The sequence below is a fragment of the Heloderma suspectum genome, chromosome 4 (genome assembly GCF_057233095.1).
Source record: "Heloderma suspectum isolate Gila_16-S chromosome 4, 16-S_ref, whole genome shotgun sequence".
Taxonomy (NCBI): Eukaryota; Metazoa; Chordata; class Lepidosauria; order Squamata; family Helodermatidae; genus Heloderma; species Heloderma suspectum.
Genome location: NC_139461.1, coordinates 203476900 through 203499603, shown reverse-complemented (window position 1 = coordinate 203499603; position 22704 = coordinate 203476900). Strand labels below are relative to the sequence as shown.

Genomic DNA, 22704 nt, shown 5'->3' with positions numbered 1-22704 from the left:
AGCCCAGCCACCCCCGAAATTGGTTTGGTGAACTATGGTGATGTGGGAAAGTTTTTAAATCCTGCCCTTCCACAGTGTTTGTGGCAGCAGTTCTCTTTTGTAGCATAGAACCCTCTTCCCATCTTATCTGTGTACGGTGCTTTGTCCTTACATTCCCAGGTGTAGGGTAGAGTGGGTGCTGCTGCTGGATGTTCATATCTGGAATCCTGAGGGAGAATTCCTGTAGGAATACTGGGAAGACAAGTGTTAGCAACATTTGTTCTGAGGCCAGGCTGTTTGTGCAAAGTGGTCCCTTTTTGAGCAAAGTGCCTGTTTTTCATAGTTCTCATCACAAGAGTTTGCTCTTCTGTGCTTAAATGTGCACAGCCAGAAGCCAGAGCAACATAGCCCCATGCCATGTGTCCCATCATCTGAGTTATGATCTCCCTGTTGGGAGTTTATATACTGCTTATAGTCTTCTGGGATGCCGAGTTACTCCAAATCCTATATTCTGTCATTGCGAAATGGGTGGAACAGGAGGGAACAGTTTTTAGTCTCCCCACTTCTACTGAGTTTAATGGGTGAACATTTCTGTCTGCTCTGTAGTCAGTACAAAATAGTGCCATTGATGGGTAGTACTGGAGAGATATTATTGATGTATTTACTTTATTTATTGATATATTGCCATCTGTGTGCATGATACTTTATAAAGAACAAGGTATGACAGGTCCCCTCCCACTACAAGGGGCTTACAGTTATGAAGGATCCAATGGTGTCCTTCTTAACTCAGGGGAAGCTGTTTTTTCTTGACTATAGAATGGGGCACTAAATTGTGTTCCCAAGACAGCTTACAATCAAGGATTAAATACATACAATAATAAATAAAAACACAACCATTTTCTGAAAAGCAGAAAACACAGCACTCATCTTTAACCCATGGAACCCAATTATATTAGTTTAATGCATGTGTCTGCGTTCCAGCAATGCCTCCAATCTGAAGAGAAAACAAAAGCTTAAAACATAAATAACGTCTGCGACAACTGCAGTCCAGTGAGTAGCCACCCATGAGGAATCGGCATGCCTCATTCCCTCCTGCACAGCAAAGAACCACCCGCTCGTTGGCGTGGTGCTCCACCATCATCCACAGGGGGGCTGGCTGAGAGGACCCCTTTGTGAACCTGCACTAGAGCAGCGGAGCGGGGCTCGGAGACTTAAAAACATATTGGTATTAAATTCCTGCACATCTGCAGTAATATTTATCAGGAAAACAACGCTCTTAAGATAGGGGCCAGGATTTTAACTGATTTTTTCCCCTTGTTAATATGGCGTAATTCAGAGCACTCTGTGCTTCACATATAGATTCACTTGCAACAAATGATGAGATCTCTCTTTTGCTTTCCTGCCCTATACATTCCCACTCCCTTTCTCTTTCCCAGCGTATAACTGCCCAAGTCTACCAGCATTGATGGAATCAGAGACCAACACAGTATAACTGGATCCAAATTATTGCAAGCAGAGTTCTGTTGGTGAACGGCGCTAACTGAACCCCCCAAAATTCAGTTAATTATGTGGGATGTGGTGCGGGAGGGAGAATTGGTAGGAACTGCAGCATCCCTCATGCAATGGGAAGAAGCAGGCCTGGAGCCACCAGGCGGCATCCTTGGGCCACTGCCGGGGCTGCAGTGCCATTGCAGGGCCTGCTGGGTTGTCTGTCCTCAGCCTCCCCTTTAAATGTGTGGGTTTTCCCCAATACTTCTCAGAATCCTTACATAAAATTTCAAATTTCATAGAAGTTCTTCTAAATATCTGAAGTCTAGCAAATTGTAAATGACTTGATTTACAGGAACTGAGTAAATGAAAGATTCTGATTCATTTTACTGCATTCCTCTCTACAGGAAAACAATTCTAGTCTCACAAAAGCCATAGATTCTGATCCACCTATAGATATGTGCAGCAGTGGGCAGTTGGGTGCACAGTTCTCAACATAAAAAAACTTCACCCAGCTATCCAAGCCATGCTTGTGCAACCCCACTTGGATACACTATAACTAGGAACAATACAACTATGCATTATATTTTATTCCAGCTGGCAGACTATTCTAACTATCCTTCCAATCACTTTGCAGGAGGTTTGCGGTTTTCCGCCACCGATAGTTTGGATTCCAACGGCCTCTTAGATGCTTTCACTGGAATTTCATCAGGAAGTGGAGATATCACTCAACAATCTATTCAGGTCTGGAATTCAAAAATTTGGAGGGAGCAGGGGTCTGTGGTTGTTGCTGTTAGTGGTGGTGGTAGTAGTAGTAGTATGCCTAAAATTACTAGGCACTGAACAAAAATTAAAAACAACATAGAGTGAAATTAATTGCACAGTCCATGATTTCCTACTGTTGTAGAAGGAGGGATCCATGAGGAATTCACAGAGGAGGGGAAGGGGGGCAGGCTGAGGAGGCAGATTGGTTGGTAGAGCTGAAACAACATTTCAAAATTTAGCCGCCAGTTCAGTTGTTTATGGCAGCTTACTTGCACTGTTGTTGTGCTGGGCTTGCAATTGCTTCTACCTATTAGATGTAGCTGCTCATCAGCCTCCCTGCATGTGTTTAGCTATGGGAGGTACCAGGTTTATCACCACTGCATAACCAAGATCTGCATAACACAAGAGCAATTTCCTCAAAGTGGTACCAGCATTTATGTCTGTGTCTGAACATTAAGTATTTTGTGTAGCAGAGTTATCTACTACACACTTGTGTGGGCACATCGTAGTCAATGTACTGACCCGTTTACACTCTAAGAAATGAAAGAAAAGAAAGAAAGAAAGATATAGATATAGGTGTGTGTGTGTGTGTGTGTGTGATATAAGTTTATTTTTCTGTTATATCAAAGTACTCTTTTAAAAAAAATTCCTAACAGCTTGAAAGTAAAGGAGAAACCATCAGACCTAGCCAGTGGCTGGATGGTACTGTAACCATTGACAAAACTGTGGGAAATGACACTTTCTTCGTAGTGGCATGGAGTTTGAGCACATATCCACCAGGAATTATTCTGAGGGATCCCAAAGGGAAAAAGTACGCTCAAACAGACTTTATAATCGATCCTACGAATCGGCAAACAGCTCGACTCCAGATTCATGGAACTGCAGAGGTAAAAATTGAGCTTTCTTTAAAACTATATACTTAACCCTACAAATGTTAAGAATTGGCCTGATCCTTTTAGAAAATAGGCAAATGGCTGTCCCTGGGAGCTGTTGGAACTGCAGCTGTGCTGAAAAAGGTTTGAGTCCCTACAGCCAAAGTAGCATGATAGAGTGTGGAAATGGGGAAGAACCATGTAGTCCCAGAAGTCCTATACATAGCATTTTATATTTCAACGCTTTGATTTGCAGGTGGGAGATTGGATTTATTCAGTTATCAATACACATTCGGCAGCTCAAGTCCTGTCAATAACTGTCACCAGCCGAGCATCATCTGCAGCTGTGCCTCCAGTGACTGTGAAGCCCTATATGAATGCAGATACCAATACCTTTCCTAGTCCAATTGTCATTTATGCAGAAGTCAGCCAAGGATTTTTGCCTGTTCTTGGTGCAAATGTCACAGCCACAGTGGAATCGGTGTCTGGACAAATGGCAGAGCTACAGCTTCTTGACAATGGTGCAGGTAAGTTCATTTTGAAGTATTTATGGTATTATCTAGCTTAGAATTTTCCCATGTGCATACTTTTCTGAAGTCATTAACATATAAAATATTATTTTAACTGGAGAGGATGGAAACGGATCCTCCTGCATGCAAAGCATGTGGCCTACCACTGAGCTGTGAGTTCTCCCGACTCACTCCCACTGAACTAATTGCATGCCACGGTGCCATTGCTGGTATGGGGAATAATGTATTCTTGGTGTGTATGATACATTTCTTAGTGCTAGTGCAACCAATCCGGTGCCATCCAGATGTTTTAGACTACAACTCCCAGCATTCCAGACCACTAGCCATGCTGAAGAGCCATTTTGGCTGCTTTGGCAGGTGCGGCTCTTCAGAGTGTGGTGTGGTGTGGTGTGGTGGAAATGCGGAAGACAATTGTTATTTTGAGGAGTTAGTGGTGAACAACAGTTCTCCTTCCCATGCCTAGACTTCCCATTGGGCCTGTTGCTTTTTGTGATTAGCTATATTTATCTTTGGATAGCCTCTGGCAAGAGCTCAGGCTTAATCACTTTTTGTTAGAGTAGCTGGGATAGTCATATCTATACTGGCTGGCTGCACTTGCTAGAGCTAATCTTTTCACTTTGCAAGAGTGCGTAAACATTATTGAAATCATTGGAGTATAGCCAGAATAGAGGTGGAATTAATGTGAGCAGAATAACTGTATGTGTCATACAGTTCATTGCTGATTCTGAGGAGGGTTCCCAGTGGCAGTAGGGCTGTACCATTATAACCTTGCTCTGTAGTTTCTTGCTGCAAGCATTGCCTTGCTTTCTTACTCTTTTAATTTCCTCCTGCTTAATAAAATATTTCCTTCACCATTAGTGTGTTTATTTTTTCTGAATCCTAAAAAGATCTGCTGCCTCTTGGCAACACACATGGCCAGGCCCAAATGCCTAACTCTGAGGGGCCCTTGCTCAGAGCCGGGCATTGTGTGAGAGGTTTTCCAGGAGATCACCTCTACCATGGGCGATCACCTGGGACATCCCCCCCCCCCATAATGCCTGGTTCTGAAGAAGGACCCCTCAGAGAAAGGTTCGTATAATCAAAGCTATGGTTTGCCCAGTAGTAACATATGGCTGTGAGAGCTGGACTATAAGGAAGGCTGAGCGCCGAAGAACTGATGCTTTCGAACTGTGGTGCTGGAGAAGACTCTTACGAGTCCCCTGGACTGCAAGGAGGTCAAATCAGTCCATCCTAAAGGAAATCAACCCTGAGTGCTCATTGGAAGGATAGATACTGAAGCTGAAGCTCAAAAATTTTGGCCACCTAATGCGAAGAGAAGACTCTTTGGAAAAGACCCTGATGCTGGGAAAGACTGAAGGCAAAAGGAGAAGGGGATGGCAGAGGATGAGATGGCTAGATAGAATCACCGATGCAATGAACATGAACTTGAGCACACTCCGGAAGAGAGTGGAGGACAGGAAGGCCTGGCGTCCATTGGTCCATGGGGTCATGAAGAGTCAGCCACGACTTAACGACTGAACAACAAATCTCTCTGAATTGCCGCACCATCTGCTTTCTCTGGCCAACTTTAGAGAGACCACCCATGTCTGTCTTGCTCTGAGATTTTCAGCCTTCTGGCATTTGCCACAGCAGGAGAGTAGCTGGTGGGCTTCTCTAGAGCTCCCACTGTAGTAATAACAGCGTTCCGTGCACCTCGGTGTTCAGTCATGCCAGCCACATGACCACGGAAGCATCTTCGGACAGCGCTGGCTCTTCGGCTTAGAAACGGGGATGAGCACCACACCCTAGAGTCGGACACGACTGCTTGGGGACACCTTTACCTTTACCTTTTTATAGCAAGGCAGCAGTAGGGGATGTTTCTGGTGGTGGTTGGGAGCGTGCAGTTTGCCACTCCTCCACATTGCTACCTAAAGCAGGGGATTCACCCCGACTCGTGAGAAGGCTGGCCCTGGTTTGGCCATAAGAGATGTCAGCTCTCCCTGTTCCCCAGGATTCAAGTAGTCAATACCTACAACAAATACAGCATGTGAAACAACTGACTTGCTTCTTTGTTTAGATATTGTATTGTATATTGATAAATCTGCATAAGCCTTTTCAATTATCTATAATCAAGCTTTAGGCAGACCAAAGTATATAAGCATTAACTCTAGTACAGACCTTAATAATGTATGACTCTTACCCTGCAGGTTGGAAGGCTGGGATGAGTGAATGAGAATAGTTTATACAAGCTTGCAATGTATTGTAGGTCTGAAGTGGGGTTGAAGCTGGTTTGGATTCCAAATTAAAAATCTCCCATGCCTCTCAAGTTGCAGGTGGCAAATGTCAATCCATTGAAATTGCTTTCTCAGACCTTCTCCCAGAACAAATCAAGGACTCAGTTGCATGCAGACGCTTCATGCTGCATTGACTTGTATGTAGACTGGTTGCATTATTAAACATTCAAAACAGGGGTGGGGTGGGGGTGGAAACGGGCACAAAGTAAGACTGAAGTTAGAGCAGGGGCTCTCTGATTGTAACTTTTCTTTTTTCATCCTGCTCAGCCACAGACTCTGGTAACATATGCACACCAGGGTAGTATCCAACTGTGTCATTCCATTGGCATGAATGTCATTGTGCTAGATTCTGAACTATGCACAAGAGGAGAGTCCAACTAAAGTTACATTTGCACAAGTGCAGTTGTGCAACTGGCTGTGCATTACACTTGTACAATCCGTTGTGCAACCGGTTCCACATTACCACAGCACAACCTGTTGTGCAACTGCTTCCACAATGGAAAGATTTGGTGGAGGCACCACTAGCACTATTTGAGTTTGCGGAATGACACTGTTGGATACTGCCCTTTGTTGTGGGGGCCTGCTTGTTCTCCCTATTTCTCCATGGCTTCTGAGAGATAAACAGAGACAAGGACATGGCTGGAGACAAAGAATGAGGGAGACTGATTGGGTGACCGTTAGAGGAAAGGAAGCTCTGGGATTTTAACGAAACTGTGCAACGCTGAGGGGTTGGAGGACAGGAAGAGATCACTTTGAAATCTGAGCAGGGTTTTGCAATGGCAATTTACCCTATGCTTCCTATTTATGTAAACTGACTGTTGAGGGAAGCTACTCTTCTCTCCTGTCTGCTGACTTTGGCAAGCTCCTTGCGTGTAGTGGCTGCCAATAATGTGTAGTCAAGTTAGTAAGTAAGCAGGACCGGATCTACATGACAACAGAATGTGGAGTGCTTTCATGTTTAATGCAGATTTTCATTACATCAGCTTTGGTTCATCAAGGACACCTGTAGCCAGAAAAATGAAGTATACAGTACCTTAAAGCGTGCTTTCAGAGGCAACACTGCACATCAATCCTCCTTACTTTGGGGTTGTGTGGGCAGAGTCCCGCCACTTGCACTGAACGGCATCAGGCATCAAACACACTACCGCTGCTCAGCAAATGAGAGGCTTGTTCCCTGCCTCTGTCCATGCTCCCTTGCTCAGGGAAGGTTAGAAGCACTGAATTAAGCCCCAGTAGTTTAACCCCACACCTTTCCCTTCTCATCCACCATTGGGATATTGTGAAAGATTAAAGATTGAAACTGCATGTTTATGAATGACGACAACAGGCTGCATTCTATGAATGAGTCAAGCCACTCTCCTGATACATTGGGATTGCAAGACTGTGGGCATCTCTACACCAGCCTAAAATCCGGCATTTAAAATGGGGCTTTCTGCTTCCGTTTTAAATGCAGGATCACCACTAATTCTGGCGTGCTATGGTCCATGGGGTCACGAAGAGTCGGACACAACTAAACGACTGAACAACAGCAACAACAACACTAATTCCCTTTACATGCACTCCCTCCCCACCCTTCTCCCCATATCTGAGTCTTCCATGATCTTTCATTGATCTTGCTTCTCTTCTTGCCACTTTAAGTCTTTTCACAGAGGAAACTGAAGCGGAACACAACGGGGTAATTTGATGGCTCATTATCTGCGATCTAAAAAACTGAACAAAGGGCATTTAGTGCAGGAGGGTCACGGCAGGGTCACAGCATCATGTAAAGAGCCCACAAACTTCCATGAAAGAGCAATCTCAATCGCAGGATAAAATCTCCATGTGAAGGAGCCCTGTGCCTTTAAGAAGGGAGAAAAAACAGGCTGCATTCTATGAATGAGTCAAGCCTCTAGTGGGGAGGGCAGGCAGCAACAGAAGGGCAGCTCCTTACAGCGCTCCTTCGCCACCCCTTTGGCTCACTTTCTCACTTGTGTTCCTTATACCTGATTAGACCTAATGGGCTATTCTCTCAACCCCTCCTGGCTGCATTCTATGAATGAGTCAAGCATCTAATGGGAAAGCAGTGAGTCAGTGGGTGAGTGGGTGGGGGGCTCAAATTTTCTCAATGGGAAAAGGATGCTACTGAGGCAGTGGGGAGGGCAGGCTGTTGCAGAATGGCCGTTCTTTACGGTACCTCTTCTCCACCCCTTTGCCTCACTTTCTTACCTCTGTTCCTTACATCTGAGTAGACCTAGCAGGCTATTACCCCAACTCCTCTCTCCTGACCAGTCACAGACACACACCTAGGCAGACCGAGGATGCAGGATTTAATTCTGGTGAATGGGGCACGCTGCAGCTGAAGTGCACAGGAGCTACTTTTAAGGTAAAATATGCACTAAAACAACTTCAGAAAATGCATACTTTAGATGGGGAAATGGTGGGGCGGCCACAATGTCATGTGTCCCAAGCGACCCTGAAGTGCTTTCCGTCTGCAGTAAATTACACATGTAGATTGGCTCCAGATTATTATTTCTTAAAATGCAGTTCATTTGTGATACTTGCTGTTCCTCCCCTCTCAATTTGGAAGCATAATAATTTGTGAGCAAGCTCAGCAGGAAAGCAGTTGCCAGCGTTCAAGTCCAGTGCTAACCATATTTACTCAGAAGTAAATACCATTGATTTCAACAGGATTACTTCCACTTATTATGCCTCTATGCAGCCTAGCCTGATAGCAGAAAAAAAGAACCTTTTGCAGATTTAGGTACACTCAAGCCCACTGAAATTGATTGGGATTTTAAAACAAACAAATCCAGGAGAGGGTCCTTTCTCCAATCTCCAGTTACAGAGGGTGTTGCGGAGATCACTCCCCTTTTACTTTCCAGGTGATTAAGAGAGAGTTCCACACTTTAACCATTGTTATCTTCTGAATACATTGGTGTGGTAGCAAAGTGTATCTTTAGAGGCTTGCAACAGTATTTGGGAGACGAGAACTCCCTTGATCCCAGATCATGTGGCTCACTCTAGCATATGTGGGTTGTTTGCAGGTGGAAGTTACTTCTGCTTAAAAATTCTCTGCTATGGATTCAACAACTGGTTAGGGCTAGTACGGGGGTAGGCAGAAGGTAGAACTCCAGATGTTTTGAACTTCAACTCCCAGAAGCCCTTGCAACATGGCCAGTGGTCAGGAATGCTGGGAACTGAAGCCAAAATCTCTGGAAATCTTCTTTCTGCCCACCTCTAGGCTAGTCACCTGTTGCTGTGGCTTAGTGCTTCTTGGGTGTAAAAAAAAGGTCTGTTGTCCACTACAAGGCATAAATGCGTAACTCCTTAATATAGTACATTCTGTGTATTATATCCATTTGACTTTCCTTGTGGATTACCTCTCATGTTTTCATAAACTAGAGCCATTGGCCTGCATGCATTTCTTGTTCCCACCTTGTTCCACATTTTGAATTCTGTTGTCACCATCATTGTATATAAGACCACACTTCTGGGTCCCCATTCTCTGCCCCAACCTCCATCCAGACATGCGCAACAGTATCTGTGAAATGTTGAGACAGTAAAGTGACCCACAAATCCACTAGTTCTAGATAAACCATATGTTTTGGCTGCAGAAAATTGGCCTTGTCAAGCATGTGGCAGGTCACAACATATGCTAGTACAATGTGTTTGCTCTTGTGGGTCACACGTTCTGCAGGCTGGTGTTATACACACATAAATATGTATGTATATTATAATTCCATGTTGCAACATTCAAAATCTGCATTCATCAGTTTCCATGAAAACAGGATCACATATTGTGACAGGAATATCTCCTACATATGTTATGTATAATGACTTCCAATAAGATGGCTGCTTTAGATGTTATTTTTTTAATATTTATATTGTAGGTGCTGATATTCTGAGGAATGATGGAATCTATTCAAGATATTTCATATCTTTCAAAGAAAATGGCAGATACAACATAAAAGTGCATGTCCAAGGAAAAGACAAAACTGTCAGATGGATCCGCAGACAGAATCAAGCTTTCTACGCACCAGGTTATGTAGAAGATGGTAAGGATTCACTATAAAATAGCATTATTTCCTAGGAAAGAGGTGGAAGAATGGGGCTAAAGTAAACTTGAGGTCAAGAGTGGACATAAGAATTCTCAATGTATAAATAGGCACTGTCAGGGAAACACAGGTTTCTCCCTACCATTCTCCTCCCCATCATTGCCTTTGTGTAGGTCTTGATTTAACAAGGAGGCTGATCTCTCATTCACACTCACACACATGTGTACAAGATCCTTACCTGCTCTCTTAACATTTTCTGAACAGATGTGTGCTTGTCAACTTAGTGTGTAAAGTGAATGTGTTGGGAACCAATGAAGCATCCCCCAATCCTTACAAAAGTTTAAATTATTATTCTGGCATCCCTCTTTTGGCTACCGTAAGTCATCTTATATTCACACCTGGATTGATTCCACCACTGCCTGTCAGCAAGCAGAATAGAAGCCACTGGTGGAACAGTTTTCCCTCCCCCTACAGCCCCCTGCATACCACCCAAATCTGCTCTGGAGGGTTGGGGGGGGCCCCTCTGAAGGTATGGGGCTGCAGTGTGGAGGGGAACAAGGGGAAGCTCCATTGCACAAGCAGAAGTCCATTTGCACAGTGTTAGATGTAAATGTCTGTTTCCATTTGCCACCCCAGTGTCTAGATCAAGTTGCCTTTGTTTTGGCATAGTTATGCTAGGCAATGATGTGTGATACAGAATATTTACAAAGTTTTATGTAATGTGTGGTGCTGATCAGGTGAGAAGGAGTCACATGATTGGCCTGCCCACACAGTTGTAGTATGCATACATATACATACATGTAGGGGGCCTAGTGTGGCTTTGTGACTGAATGAAGGGGGCTCAGATTGTCCGTGGTGAGAAGTTTATGTGGTATAGAGTGGTGATTTTAATGATCAGAAGAAGAAAACAAACATGAAGTATCTAAGTGTCATCATCATTATTTATCTTGAGCCTATTGCTATACTTGGCAACATTTTTTATTCAATTTTTTATTGTGAGTTTCAACAAAACAAACAAAAGCATAACAAAACCAAAATGTTGAAAATATAACAACATACTCTAAAGTCCTCAGTTTCAAATATTACAATGTTATAGGGAGAGAGAGAAAAGGAAAAAAGAATAGATTACACATACACTTCAGTAAAGTAGACCAGGTATCCAAATATAAGTCCATTCTCAAGTGACGCCTATATATCACTCTTTCAAATGTGAATATGAATAATTCACATATGAATAAATATGAATAATTCACATATGAATTTATGAATAAAAGAGATCTTTGGCTATTAGGCAGTACAGAAAGGAAAGGAAAGGAAAGGAATGAATGCATGCATGCATGCATGCATAAATAAATAAATAAATAAATAAATAAATAAAAGGAGCATTAACTGCATTACACCTCCAACAACTAGCCGAGTTTGACAAACCTTTGTTAAAGAGACGTTGTGGCATCCAATAAACCCGAAACAAAAGTTTTTGCTGAATAAGACGTAACCGGAGATCTTTAGAGATATCAGATGTAGGTCAAAATGTCAGTCCATTGATTAGACAAAATAGGATATTCCAATTCCCTCTTCCATTCCAATTTCCATGGTGGAAAGGAACCCCAAAATAATGTACAAAACAAAGCATTAAGTTTTTTGGAAATATTTGCCAGGTACAAGTGAGGGGATCCCACGTATATTGTAAACAATTGGAGGTATAGTATTCATCTTAAGTGTATTAACCTTCCCCCATAAACTCAACTTTAAAGATGCCTATCTATCTATATCTTGTGAAATATCGTTGATCAACTTATTTAAATTTAACTTAATCATTTGAGATATATCTCTAGGGATAATTATTCCCAAATAAGTAATAAACTCTGTTGAAATTGCCAGTTGGCTAATACACTAGAGTAAACCCTATCTCCAGTCAGCATTATTTCTGACTTCGACCAATTAATTGAATAACCAGACAAATCACCGAAAATATTAATCGATTTCCTCAAAGCTAAAAACGAAGACTGGAGTTTTGAAATAAACAGTGAAAGATCATCAGCATAAAGACTAATTTTAAATTCTAAGCCAGAATGCACAAATCCATGAATACTACTATTTTGTCTAATAGCACATGCCAGGGGTTCCAAGCGTAAGTCAAATATCAATGGGGAAAGTGGACTACCTTGTCTGGTGCCGTGCCGAAGTAAAAAAAAAAAAGCCAAAAAAAGGCGCCAAAAATACTTTACTATCGCTTTTGGAGCCAAGTATAAAATTTTAACCCATTTCAAAAATTCTATAGGAAAACTGAAATTAGTCAATGTGTGAAAAATAAATTTCCAATACATTTTGGCAAAGGCCTTTTCTGCATCCAAGGAAATGATGGCCGCCTGGTCGATTCTTTCAGAGTTTAAAGTGACAAGATCGACAACTAATCTAAGATTATCTGCCCCCTGTCTATTTTTAATAATTCCCACCTGGTCTGGTCTAATCAATGTGGCAATAACTTGCTGCAGTCTATTGGCCATAATTACTGTTAATATTTTGATATCTACGTTAATATTTATTTTTACCATTTTTAGTATTTATTTTCATTTTCATTTCATTTACTTACCAACCAATAGACAAAGCTTTCTGGGCAGTTCACAGAAATTATAACCCCCAAAGTATAAGATAAAAAACATACTACAAAACCTTTAAGATTGCAGCTTAATATTATGGCTTGGATATCACTTATCATCTAGTGCTGGGTGGCAATATATTTAACTACAACATCTTTTGGTGTCTTCATACGGGCCATCAGTGATGACTGCTTGAGCACATCCTATATTGCTGGAGGAATTAATAGGTTCTTTACAGAAAGCTAAGCCTACTATAGTTTTATAACTATTTTATAGTGTTTATAAATGGCTTTTGGAATGTAATAAAGTGGATGTTCAGTATGTTGGAGAGGAATGGAGTAGGGAATTAGAATGCTATATACAGCCTACTCAGTGGAAAGTTGCCCTAGCTTCCATATGTACTATCTCTGTAGATTTAAAATGGAGGCTGATTCAAGAAAAAATGATGTTTCGCATATATTGGATACCACAGAGGCTTGTTAAGAAGAAGCTGGCTGGCTCTGGTAGATACATGTGATATAATGCAGACAATTTCTCATTGAGGCATATGGTGGAGCAGGGCTGGAGCAAGAACTCCTGCCCATGCCATGAGGCAGGAAGTTGCCCTACTGCCCTCTCTTCTCTCCTCACAGGCCATAACAATGCCCCTCAGTAGCAGCTTCCTGCCCACCTTCTTCCTCCTTTTCTCAGATGCTGCTCCTCTCTTCTTCCTTCTCTCCCTGCCCCCTGGCCGCAATGACAGCCCACCTTGCCTCTCCTCCTCATTTCCCCCTGCTGCTGCCCTCTCTTCTCTCTCTCCCAGCTACAGCGGTGATGGCCCCTCCCGCTTCCCCCCCACTGCCCTCTCTTCTCCCTCTGCATAGTTGTGGTAGCAACAGCCCACACTGGCCTGCCTCTTCTCCTCCAGCCCTCCTTACCTGGGCAGTGGTCATTGGTCGCTGCTGTCCTCCTCCTGATGGTGCTAGCGGCAGGCCTCTCTCCTCTCTTGATGCCTCACTTAAGGGGTACATTCTTAGAGTGAGGCATTGGTGGGGAGGTGGCCCTGGAGACTGCCTGTGATGTGGCAGCACAGACGACCTCCAGGACCACCTCCCCACCAATGCCTTGTTCTAAGGAAGGACCCCTCACAGTGAGGCATTTGGGCCAAGCTCTCTGGCAAGCCACTCTGGCCACTCTCTCTTCTGAGCAGCCAGCAGGGCTTCCCAGCCTGATGCTGTTCTCTGAGGGGTCCTTAAAGCAAGGCATCGGGCAGGTGGCACTTCAAAAAGCTGTTCCAGCTGCTCTTGCCACAGCAAGGTAGCACATTGCACAGCTTTCTGGACTGCTGGGTGGGGTGTGCAGTTCTCCTGGTGGGCGGAATCTGCTGTCCTTCAGAATTTGCTGCCTGAGGTGGGGAATCCACCCCACCTCATGGAGGGGCTGGTCCTGTCAAGTGGGCACATCCTGTTGTGGCTTCTTTCTGGTTGGAAGTTATTGCCCACATAAATTTTGTTCTTGAAAAATCTGTGATAATTGTGGATGTTCGTGTGTTTTTAAACGATATTCCTGTGATGTGGGGATTAACAGATGAACAGCAAAAATAGAGTTTGAGAAACTTCAGAGTTGCAAAGAGACTTGTACTACAAGTCTGGAAAGATAAATACACCACCTATCATTTAATGATCTGAGCTTACATTCATCATTTTTTCCCTGGATGCTTATTTAGATATATAGATTGCTTATATTAACGTACATATTTGAAAAAGAAATATTGAATACATTTTTTGCTTTTAAAAAATTAACAATGTTATGAATAGTTATTGGGAACAGATATGCTTTTTTGTTGCTGTTTGTTGTTGTTTTCCCTTTTGCAAATAATAATTAAAAAAAGAGCTGCTGCTGCTTGAGGAGTCTACCTCCAAAGATTCTGGGTCTGGGGCCATGTCACACTGAGGATGCTGAACATGTTTAAGAGGAAAAACAAGTTTTTTGCATATTGTTTTTTAATTAATCTCTTGACATCCATGAAGAAATAGCTGCCAAGCAATTGGCTGGTGAAGAATAGAAGTAGGTGATGGAATAAACAAAGATGTATCTTGATATCAGTTGTGTAAAAACCATACCATAAACCAAATGAGGAAGTTGCAGTTGAATATATAGGGGGGAAAGAGAGACTCCTACTCCAGATTAAAAAGGAAAACAATTATGATTTTATATATGTCTTATTACCTTCTTTGATGTTTACACAAAAAAGAAATAGATCAAATAGACCATCAGGACAATGAGAAAGTTTGGAGGTTTGTAGTCACATGCTGTGACATGTCTTTTTTAAAAACCTTTTTTCATAGGTGAAATAAAAATGAATCCACCAAGACCTGAGCCTAGTGAGGATGAAATCGAAGCAAATCTAGGAAAATTCAGCAGAACTGCATCAGGGGGTTCTTTTGTAATGGCAGGAGTACCTGCCGGAAATCCCGTAGATGCCTTTCCACCCTGTAAAATCACTGACCTTGATGCAGAACTCAACGATGATGAATTCCTTTTGTCGTGGACAGCTCCTGGGAATGACTACGATATAGGAAAAGGTAGGTGTGAAATTCTGTGCTAAGCAGGGGATCCTAATTAATTGCATGCAGTTATCCAAAATTATGCCTCATGTAGCCTTATTGGCCAATCAGAGAATATGTTATATAAAGTGAAAAGGCTAGATACTTAATTTATTTTCACCAATACTCTATCCCTGAAACGTTTTAGAGTATCATTACACTGGGCTGATCTACATTGCGCCTCCCATTGCAATGAATTCGGTGTCCTGTCGGGTTAAACGCTCTAGCATTAAAACGCGATTATTCACACTCTAAGGGCCACGGTGGCTTAGTGGTTAAGACGCTGAACTGCAGACTGGAAGGTCGGCAGGTCAGCAGTTCGAGACCCGAGTGCTGCGTGACGGAGTGAGCTCCCGTCTTCAGTCCCAGCTTCTGCCAACCTAGCAGTTCGAAAGCAAGAAATTGCAAGTAGATAAATAGGTACCGCCTTGGCGGGAAAGGTAACAGCGTTCAGTGCACCTCGGTGTTCAGTCATGCCGGCCACATGACCACGGAAGCGTCTTCGGACAGCGCTGGCTCTTCGGCTTGGAAACGGGGATGAGCACCGCACCCTAGAGTCGGACACGACTGGTTGGGGACACCTTTACCTTTTTATTCACACTCACCCATTTTCCCCATTGCAGTGCTTCATCGAATGTGTGAACTCGGTTCACACTCAAGTGCTGTGCTGTTTTCCTGCTGTTTTCCTGCATGCGCTTGTCTGATCTTGGATGCTAAGCGGGGTCGGCCCCAGTCAGTAGTTGGATGGGCGACCGCATTATCCTCGCAGAATCGGGGCTTCTCCGAGATGTTTTTTTTTCTAATTCAGGCATGATCTTTGAAGATCTGAAGCTGTGAAGCCTCACAGAATTAGAAAAAAAAACATCATGGAGAAGCCCCGATTCTGCAAGGATAACACCTTAATTTAAAAAAACAACAACATCTGGAGTGGGTGATAGGAGGGGGTAAAACTTAGTCTCATTTGAAGGGATAGAACAACCCCCTGCTCAGTGCAAGAAGCCTGATTCCCAGGTGGTCGCCCATCCAACTAATGACTGGGGCCGACTCAGCTTAGCTTCCGAGATCAGACAAGCGTGTGCACATCTAGGCCTTTGCTTGTTGCTGAGGAAATGGGGGCTGCTGAAGAAGCTATGCAATCAGTAACCAGAAGAAGACATGGGGCCGTCGAGAGCTGTGATTGGACAGGAGGGAAATACAAACACCACCGTATATGGACAGGTGGGGGAGGGGACTACGACCGGATACGGTAGCGAAGGCGGAAAATCAGAGCACATTAAGGGGAAATACCGGGATATTAGGGTATTGAAAGCGGGAGCACGGAAGTGGGAAATTCCGGTTCCAATTTGAGGCGGGTACTGCATAGTGTGAAAGGTGGGCAGTGAAACCTCATTGGAAGTGAAAAAAGGCGGTAAGTGTAGATCCAGCCATTGTTGCTATGGAGAGAGCCCCCCCACCCCCAAATCTGGTCTACCATTACCTATCTTTCCTTAGATCAGGGGTGGGCAACACGTGGCCTGTGACCCACAGATGGCCTCTGCCAGCCCCAGCCACCACTGCTGGCTCTCTCAATGTCCCCCCTTCAGTCTACTTTGTCACTGCCATTGTCACTAGCTGCTATTGCTCCTCATCCTGTTTTTCAACGCTGTACCATTTGCTTGCTTGACGTGTAGAGAGCAAGTGAGCAAGTAGGCCGTGGCATCTACTGCTCCTCCTTTTTACCACCACCATTGTCTGGGCCAGAGCTAGAGGCAGGCAGGTTAACAACCAAATGAACAGGTTGCAATGGTGAAGAGGAGCAGCAGCTGCAAGGGGATCTTGTCATTGGGCCTCTGCTGCAGGTTTGGGCCCTCAGGAGGTGCTCAATCATGACAATGCCAGCCTTGGGTGCTGCACTGCTGAAATTTGCTGTGGCGATGAAAAAAACCCTGGCACTTTGTTGCTGAAATTTGGTGGCAAATCACTACAGAGTGCTAAAATGGCCAAATTTATCATTCTTTAGCTGTTTGCCACCAGAAATTGGCAGCAAATCACCTATTTTTTTTGCCACTGCCAAATTCAGTAGTGCGGTGGTGGTAGTAGTGTGGCCCATGGGGCAAAAATGGCCTCCAGACTTCCTGAGATTGCCCATCTCTGCCCTAGATTGTACAACTACAGGGAGAGTTGGGCATGTTTCAGGGTGTAGTAAAAAGTTGTTTCACCTCACAGATAAATTGTGGAAAATGTTCTTATTGCTAATTAATTTTGGGTCTCCGCTCTATTTACACACATATAACATACATATACATATATATGTGTGTATGTAAATGTCTTGGTCATTCCAAACTGTGTACCTGACTGGGGACATGTAATCCATGGTGGACTCCAATATTAAACGTTCTGGAAGGGAGTTTTCTAGAAACCTCCAAGGTAGAATAGGTGGGGTCAAGATAAGAGAGATATAGGAAGGGTTCAAAGAGAGAAGGAGTTTGTGACACAGGAGGATACCAGGAATTAAGACACTTGTTGGGTGGTGGCTAATGATCTCCAAAACCACAATCTAAGGACATGGCTTAAATATGAAAGTTATTTGTAACACAAGGTGAACAGAGAGGGACCATAGCTCATAACTCAGTGACGTGCACTGCATTTTAACACCCAGGAAGAATGTATGGCTGCAGGTAGAGAGGAGTGTTTAGCCATCTTTTATTTCCTCATTTGCTCATGAATTGTGAAATGGAAATCTTTTGCTGAATTATTTATTTACTATAATTGTTTTAGTACAGAGGAACTCCTAGGATCTATGCTCACAGTAAAATTGGAATCAGTAGAGTCCCCCACAAGCAATGGGGAGACTCCATAGTCTCACAGTAAGGATGTACAGGAACATTTAACTGAAATTCCCTCTGTTGTTTCCTCCTGTTGGTGACTGGAAGAGTGCCAGTCTTATATTAGAAATGAAGACGTAGGACATGTTGAGCTCTAGTAATTTGAGGTTTTGGTCCATCTGTAATTTTCCTCACCGGATTAAATTGGATACATACAACCCATTCTAGCACACAGGGCATGCTGTCAGTTTACGTGAGATGGGCTGGCACCCCATATGAACTGAGAACATGCCCCAGAATCCTCTGTGAGACACCAGTATTCCATGGCAGATAAATGGGCATTCCAAACCTATGTGGAGAGAGATCACAAGGGTAAAAGTTTTTTGTCACTCTTAGACTTGATCCCACTGAACAGCTATATTTCTAATGCACATTTGCTGTTTGTTCTTTATTTGCAGCTGGAAGATATGAAATAAAAATGAGTGAAAATCCCTTGGAATTAATCAACGCTGTCTTTGATAATGCCTTGTCAGTGGACACTTCTGGTCTGACTACTGAAGATGCCGGGGTGAAACAATCCTTTCAGTTTAAGGCAGAAAACTTCAGAAAAGAAAATGGCACTGCAATGTACTTTGCAATTCGAGCCATTGATAACAGCAGCAATGTTGGTGAAGCATCTAATATAGCAAGAGCCGTTCTGCTTCTTTCCCCATTGCCCTGTACTCCCCCAACCCATAGTAACACTATGGTCCCTACTGTGACTAGCAGTACTACTGCTCCTAATGATGAAAACAACCCGCATGTGTTAAATACTGTTACCATAATCGTGATTGTAGTATGTATCGCTGTAATTATCATTTGTGCTATTATAAGTATAACAATTTGTGTTTTAAAGAAGCAAAAAATTGTAAAACCTGAAACTGGACTGTAATAATAATAATAATTAGGTAGGACTCATAAATTAGCTAGGACTCATACAATTCTCATAAAAGAGAAATGCATATGTCTGTGCTATTTAGGAACTTGAACTTTTAAACACCTCTCTCTCTCTCTCTCTCTCTCTCTCTCTCTCTCTGTGTGTGTGTGTGTGTGTGTGTGTGGTCAGGTATCCATCTCCAAACAGTAAAACACATGTATACACACCAAATAATAAAACAGGGCATTTTTGTGCACTGAAGTCCCATTAATATTCTCCGTAGTAGACAAACTGACATCTGGAATGTTACTACATATTGCTAGATTTCTGCTTTGTTTCAAAAGGAAAGGAAGTTGAACCCCTCTCTCCCATCTTTAGTGGAAGAGGAGTGAGTACCATTTGCTGGTAGAAAGGCGGGGTACAAAAAAAATAAAATAAATACATTTTTAAGAAGTATGTTAAATGAACTTCTTGCAGCTATGCATTTTCAGCTGTAACTACTGAATAGGAAAGCACTGGTTCTAGTCCTACAAATACTTGAGTGTATACATAGCTTTTCCCTATTACATGCTTTAAAATAAATAAATAAGTAAATAAGCAAGCAGTCAAAAATTGTTGTTCACAGCAGCTTTTCATTAGGCTCATCTTGGTAATTTCTATGATATTATTCATTTCTTGGATATTAGGGTCTGATCTGGTGTTCTGTGTAAGTTTGATGTTATGACCAAACTGCCATCACTGAATATTGCCTGTTTTATGCTTCAGCCTTTATGTCTGAGATAGGAAAGGCTACATAATTGAACAACAAAGTTTACCTACAATTCAATACAGCTGTTGAAGAACTATGTATTATAGTGTGTCATCATTACACACTGGCCTGGTTCACATGTGACAACAACCAGAGTTTTTTTAAAACTCTGGGTTGTTGTGAACAGGAGCCTTTCTAAACGAGGCTTTTATTGTGCACTCGTGATTCTTTACTCATGGTAGTTTGCAGGACTCTTACATGATGTCATCTTCCAAGGCCTCTCCTGTCCTTTGCACCCATTGTTGTGGGAGGGTTTTCTAAATGAGGAAAGTCCAGTATTTTTTCTTAATCATATTATAGAGCTCTCCTGCATTTGTGCAATCCTGCTATGCCACCACGCTGTCTAGTGGTTGTATAATGAAACATATAGAAAGACAGAGAAAGAAAACCCCTGGAAAAAAAAGCATGCATAAAGGAGACAATATTAATCCTGCAAAGAATTCAGAAGCAGGTCTAGGTCCTAGACCATCTCCCACTGTGTTTAAACTGACAGTTTGGCCCGGTCCACACGTCACAACAATCCAGGTTGTTGTTTTAATCCTAGGTTGTTGTGAATACTGTAATGTTCTGGTTCACACTGTCCAACTGTTCCCATAGCTAGCAGGAGCAGCGGGTTGTTTGCTGTGGTAAGTCTCAGTTAAAGGTGTGGGATAAAAGCCTCAAGTGAGCATACTGCTTCATGCTGCCTGATCACGCCTGCTGTGAACGGGAGCACCTAAACAACCCAGGGATGCTCTGTCCCTGGGTTGTTTGCCATGGCATGTGAAACAGGAACTCTGGCTTCTTTCTACCTTGCAGGCTTCCAACTCTGGCTTATCAGGGGAGTGACAAGCCAGAGTTCTTGGTTCACACACCATGGCAAACAACCCACTGCTCCTGCTAGCTATGGGAACAGTCGAACAGTGTATACCAGCACATTAAAGCATTCACAACAACCTAGGATTAAAACAAGCTGGGTTGTTGTGATGTGTGACTGGGGCATACTGTCAGTTTAAACACAGTGGGAGATGGTCTAGGTTCTCAAATCAGTATGGACAAAATTACTTCCCAAAGATACTGGTGAAACCCCAAATAGTGTTCTCCTTTGGTGGTTCTGTACCTGCCTTTGGGCCAAGCTAATTCTGACAGCATCAGACCCATATATTTAAACCTGGGTATGCTTTAATCATATATATTGATTATGGGTCAACTCGCAGGAGGATTCCTCTAAAAACTATTGGAATCCACTCTTCACTTTTATTTATTTCATTTCTATACCACCCAATAGCTGAAGCTCTCTGGGATATTATATATATATAAATATATATATATATATATAATATCCCAGAGAGCTTCAGCTATTGGGTGGTATAGAAATGAAATAAATAAAAGTGAAGAGTGGATTCCAATAGTTTTTAGAGGAATCCTCCTGCGAGTTGACCCATGTTGTTGCTTATATCAGTAGCTGGCAGGATGAGTTAAACAGTGAAAGGGAGCCCTTTTCTAGCAGTAAGGCTAGATGTGTCATAAGGCAATTAGGGTTGTTGTGGAAGTTCGAGAGGGGTGTGGAGTCCATCAGATTCCCCCTTGCTCAGCCTCCCAGACCCCCATTTGCAGACCAGTCTGCGAGTGCCTGGCAGCCTCCCATCCCCTCACAAAGCCGCCATTTTGTGAAAAAATGATGGCTTGCGGTTTTCCATAAAACCAATGTTGTATAAATGGCAGCCGTAAAGTCCGTCCAGCCCTAAAGGCAATACAGGACCAGGACAACATGGGGCATCTTTCCAGACAAAGGAGAAGTGTGAGTGCATGGAGGGTAAGTCGTAAGCAAGCACAATTTGTGACATTGCACAACATCATCACTTACCACAGTGCACACCTGTTAAGCCTTAGCTTCCAAATTACTGGCTTTGTGGAGCTTGAGCAAACATACAATACCCTTAGCTCTGGTCTTAAACCAGCAGGGTTTTTTTGATAATTGATTTCCCTAGTTTTGGAAAGGAAATGTATAATTACAGTGCTGGCAATCCTACCTTCTGCTCAATGTATTTGAATCTGCTTTCTTGATGTCTCTTGATGATAATGGTTAAAAATAGTAAATATGCTCATGCAAGAATGTATTCAGTTCACAAATATCACTTGTGAACAAATGATGATAATAGTGAGGAACAGTAAGTTATCTGATGACAACTCTGGAATTTAATGCCATTTCTGTGCTTCATCAGAAGAATGAAACTATCGTTTATGTGTAATCAATATGTAGCCAGGCTGTATTCTTCTCATACACCACACCCAGTTCTGAAGAGACAAGATAGGGAGGCAAAGATAACTCACACAAGAGTCCAAAGCAAATATTATTAATAATAAATTTACTTACGCCTTACATTGTTACCTGAAAACTTGGAGAGGAATTTTGAGACAAATAGTCATTGAACCACTCCAATCAATTATCAGAAGCTATGTAAGCTCCAAGGAAATATTTCTGTTGTCCTAAGATAGCAAAATAACAAGGCAATGTTTAGAATACATGACTGATTACAGTCACTTGAGGCTTGCTAAATGTTAGCATCCAGAAGTTTAACTCTTACCAGGTATACAGCTATTCCCAGCATTGAGAGGACCATGGGCCCATCTACACCTGGCTTTTACTCTGGGGAGGGTGCGAGTCGAGGTCCCTCAGGACAGATGACGCAGTCACCACTTCACAGCCATCTGTGGTGTTCTCCCAGAAAATGTGGATTCCTCGGAGGCGTTTTGCTGTGATGTTTTTCGTTTGCTATGGGTTTCCCCACAGTTGTGAGCTGTCTGTCCTTTCCCAGAACTGACTTTGCATCTTACAATAGGTGTGTTGTAGGCGTGCGTAGTGCCTGCGTCACTCTGCGACGCTCCTTTATTCCCCCCGTCCCTTCGCAGCTGCGCAGTTACAGAGGCACAGAGAGGCATTTTCATCTATTTTACCAAACTTTCGCACATTTTTGTAGCTTTGTATCTTCACAACGGTTGCTTTTGGACTTAGTACCCGATGGCCAGGGGGGGCCTTGGGGGAGGACCAACATCACTCCAGCCACCAT

General features: G+C 42.9%; 1 protein-coding gene across 1 annotated transcript in view; it reads left to right on the top strand.

The window, feature by feature from the left end:
- The window catches only part of LOC146347971 (calcium-activated chloride channel regulator 1-like), a 48849-nt gene extending 29158 nt beyond the window's left edge, over positions 1–19691 (top strand). Inside the window, exons 9-14 of the mRNA XM_084848217.1 lie at positions 2105–2211; positions 2889–3119; positions 3361–3631; positions 9777–9941; positions 14869–15105; positions 18389–19691. Coding sequence (XP_084704343.1) covers positions 2105–2211; positions 2889–3119; positions 3361–3631; positions 9777–9941; positions 14869–15105; positions 18389–18861 — 1484 coding nt within the window. The 3' untranslated portion in view covers positions 18862–19691. The remainder of the gene's footprint in view (positions 1–2104; positions 2212–2888; positions 3120–3360; positions 3632–9776; positions 9942–14868; positions 15106–18388) is intronic.
- The last annotated feature ends 3013 nt before the right edge of the window (positions 19692–22704 follow it).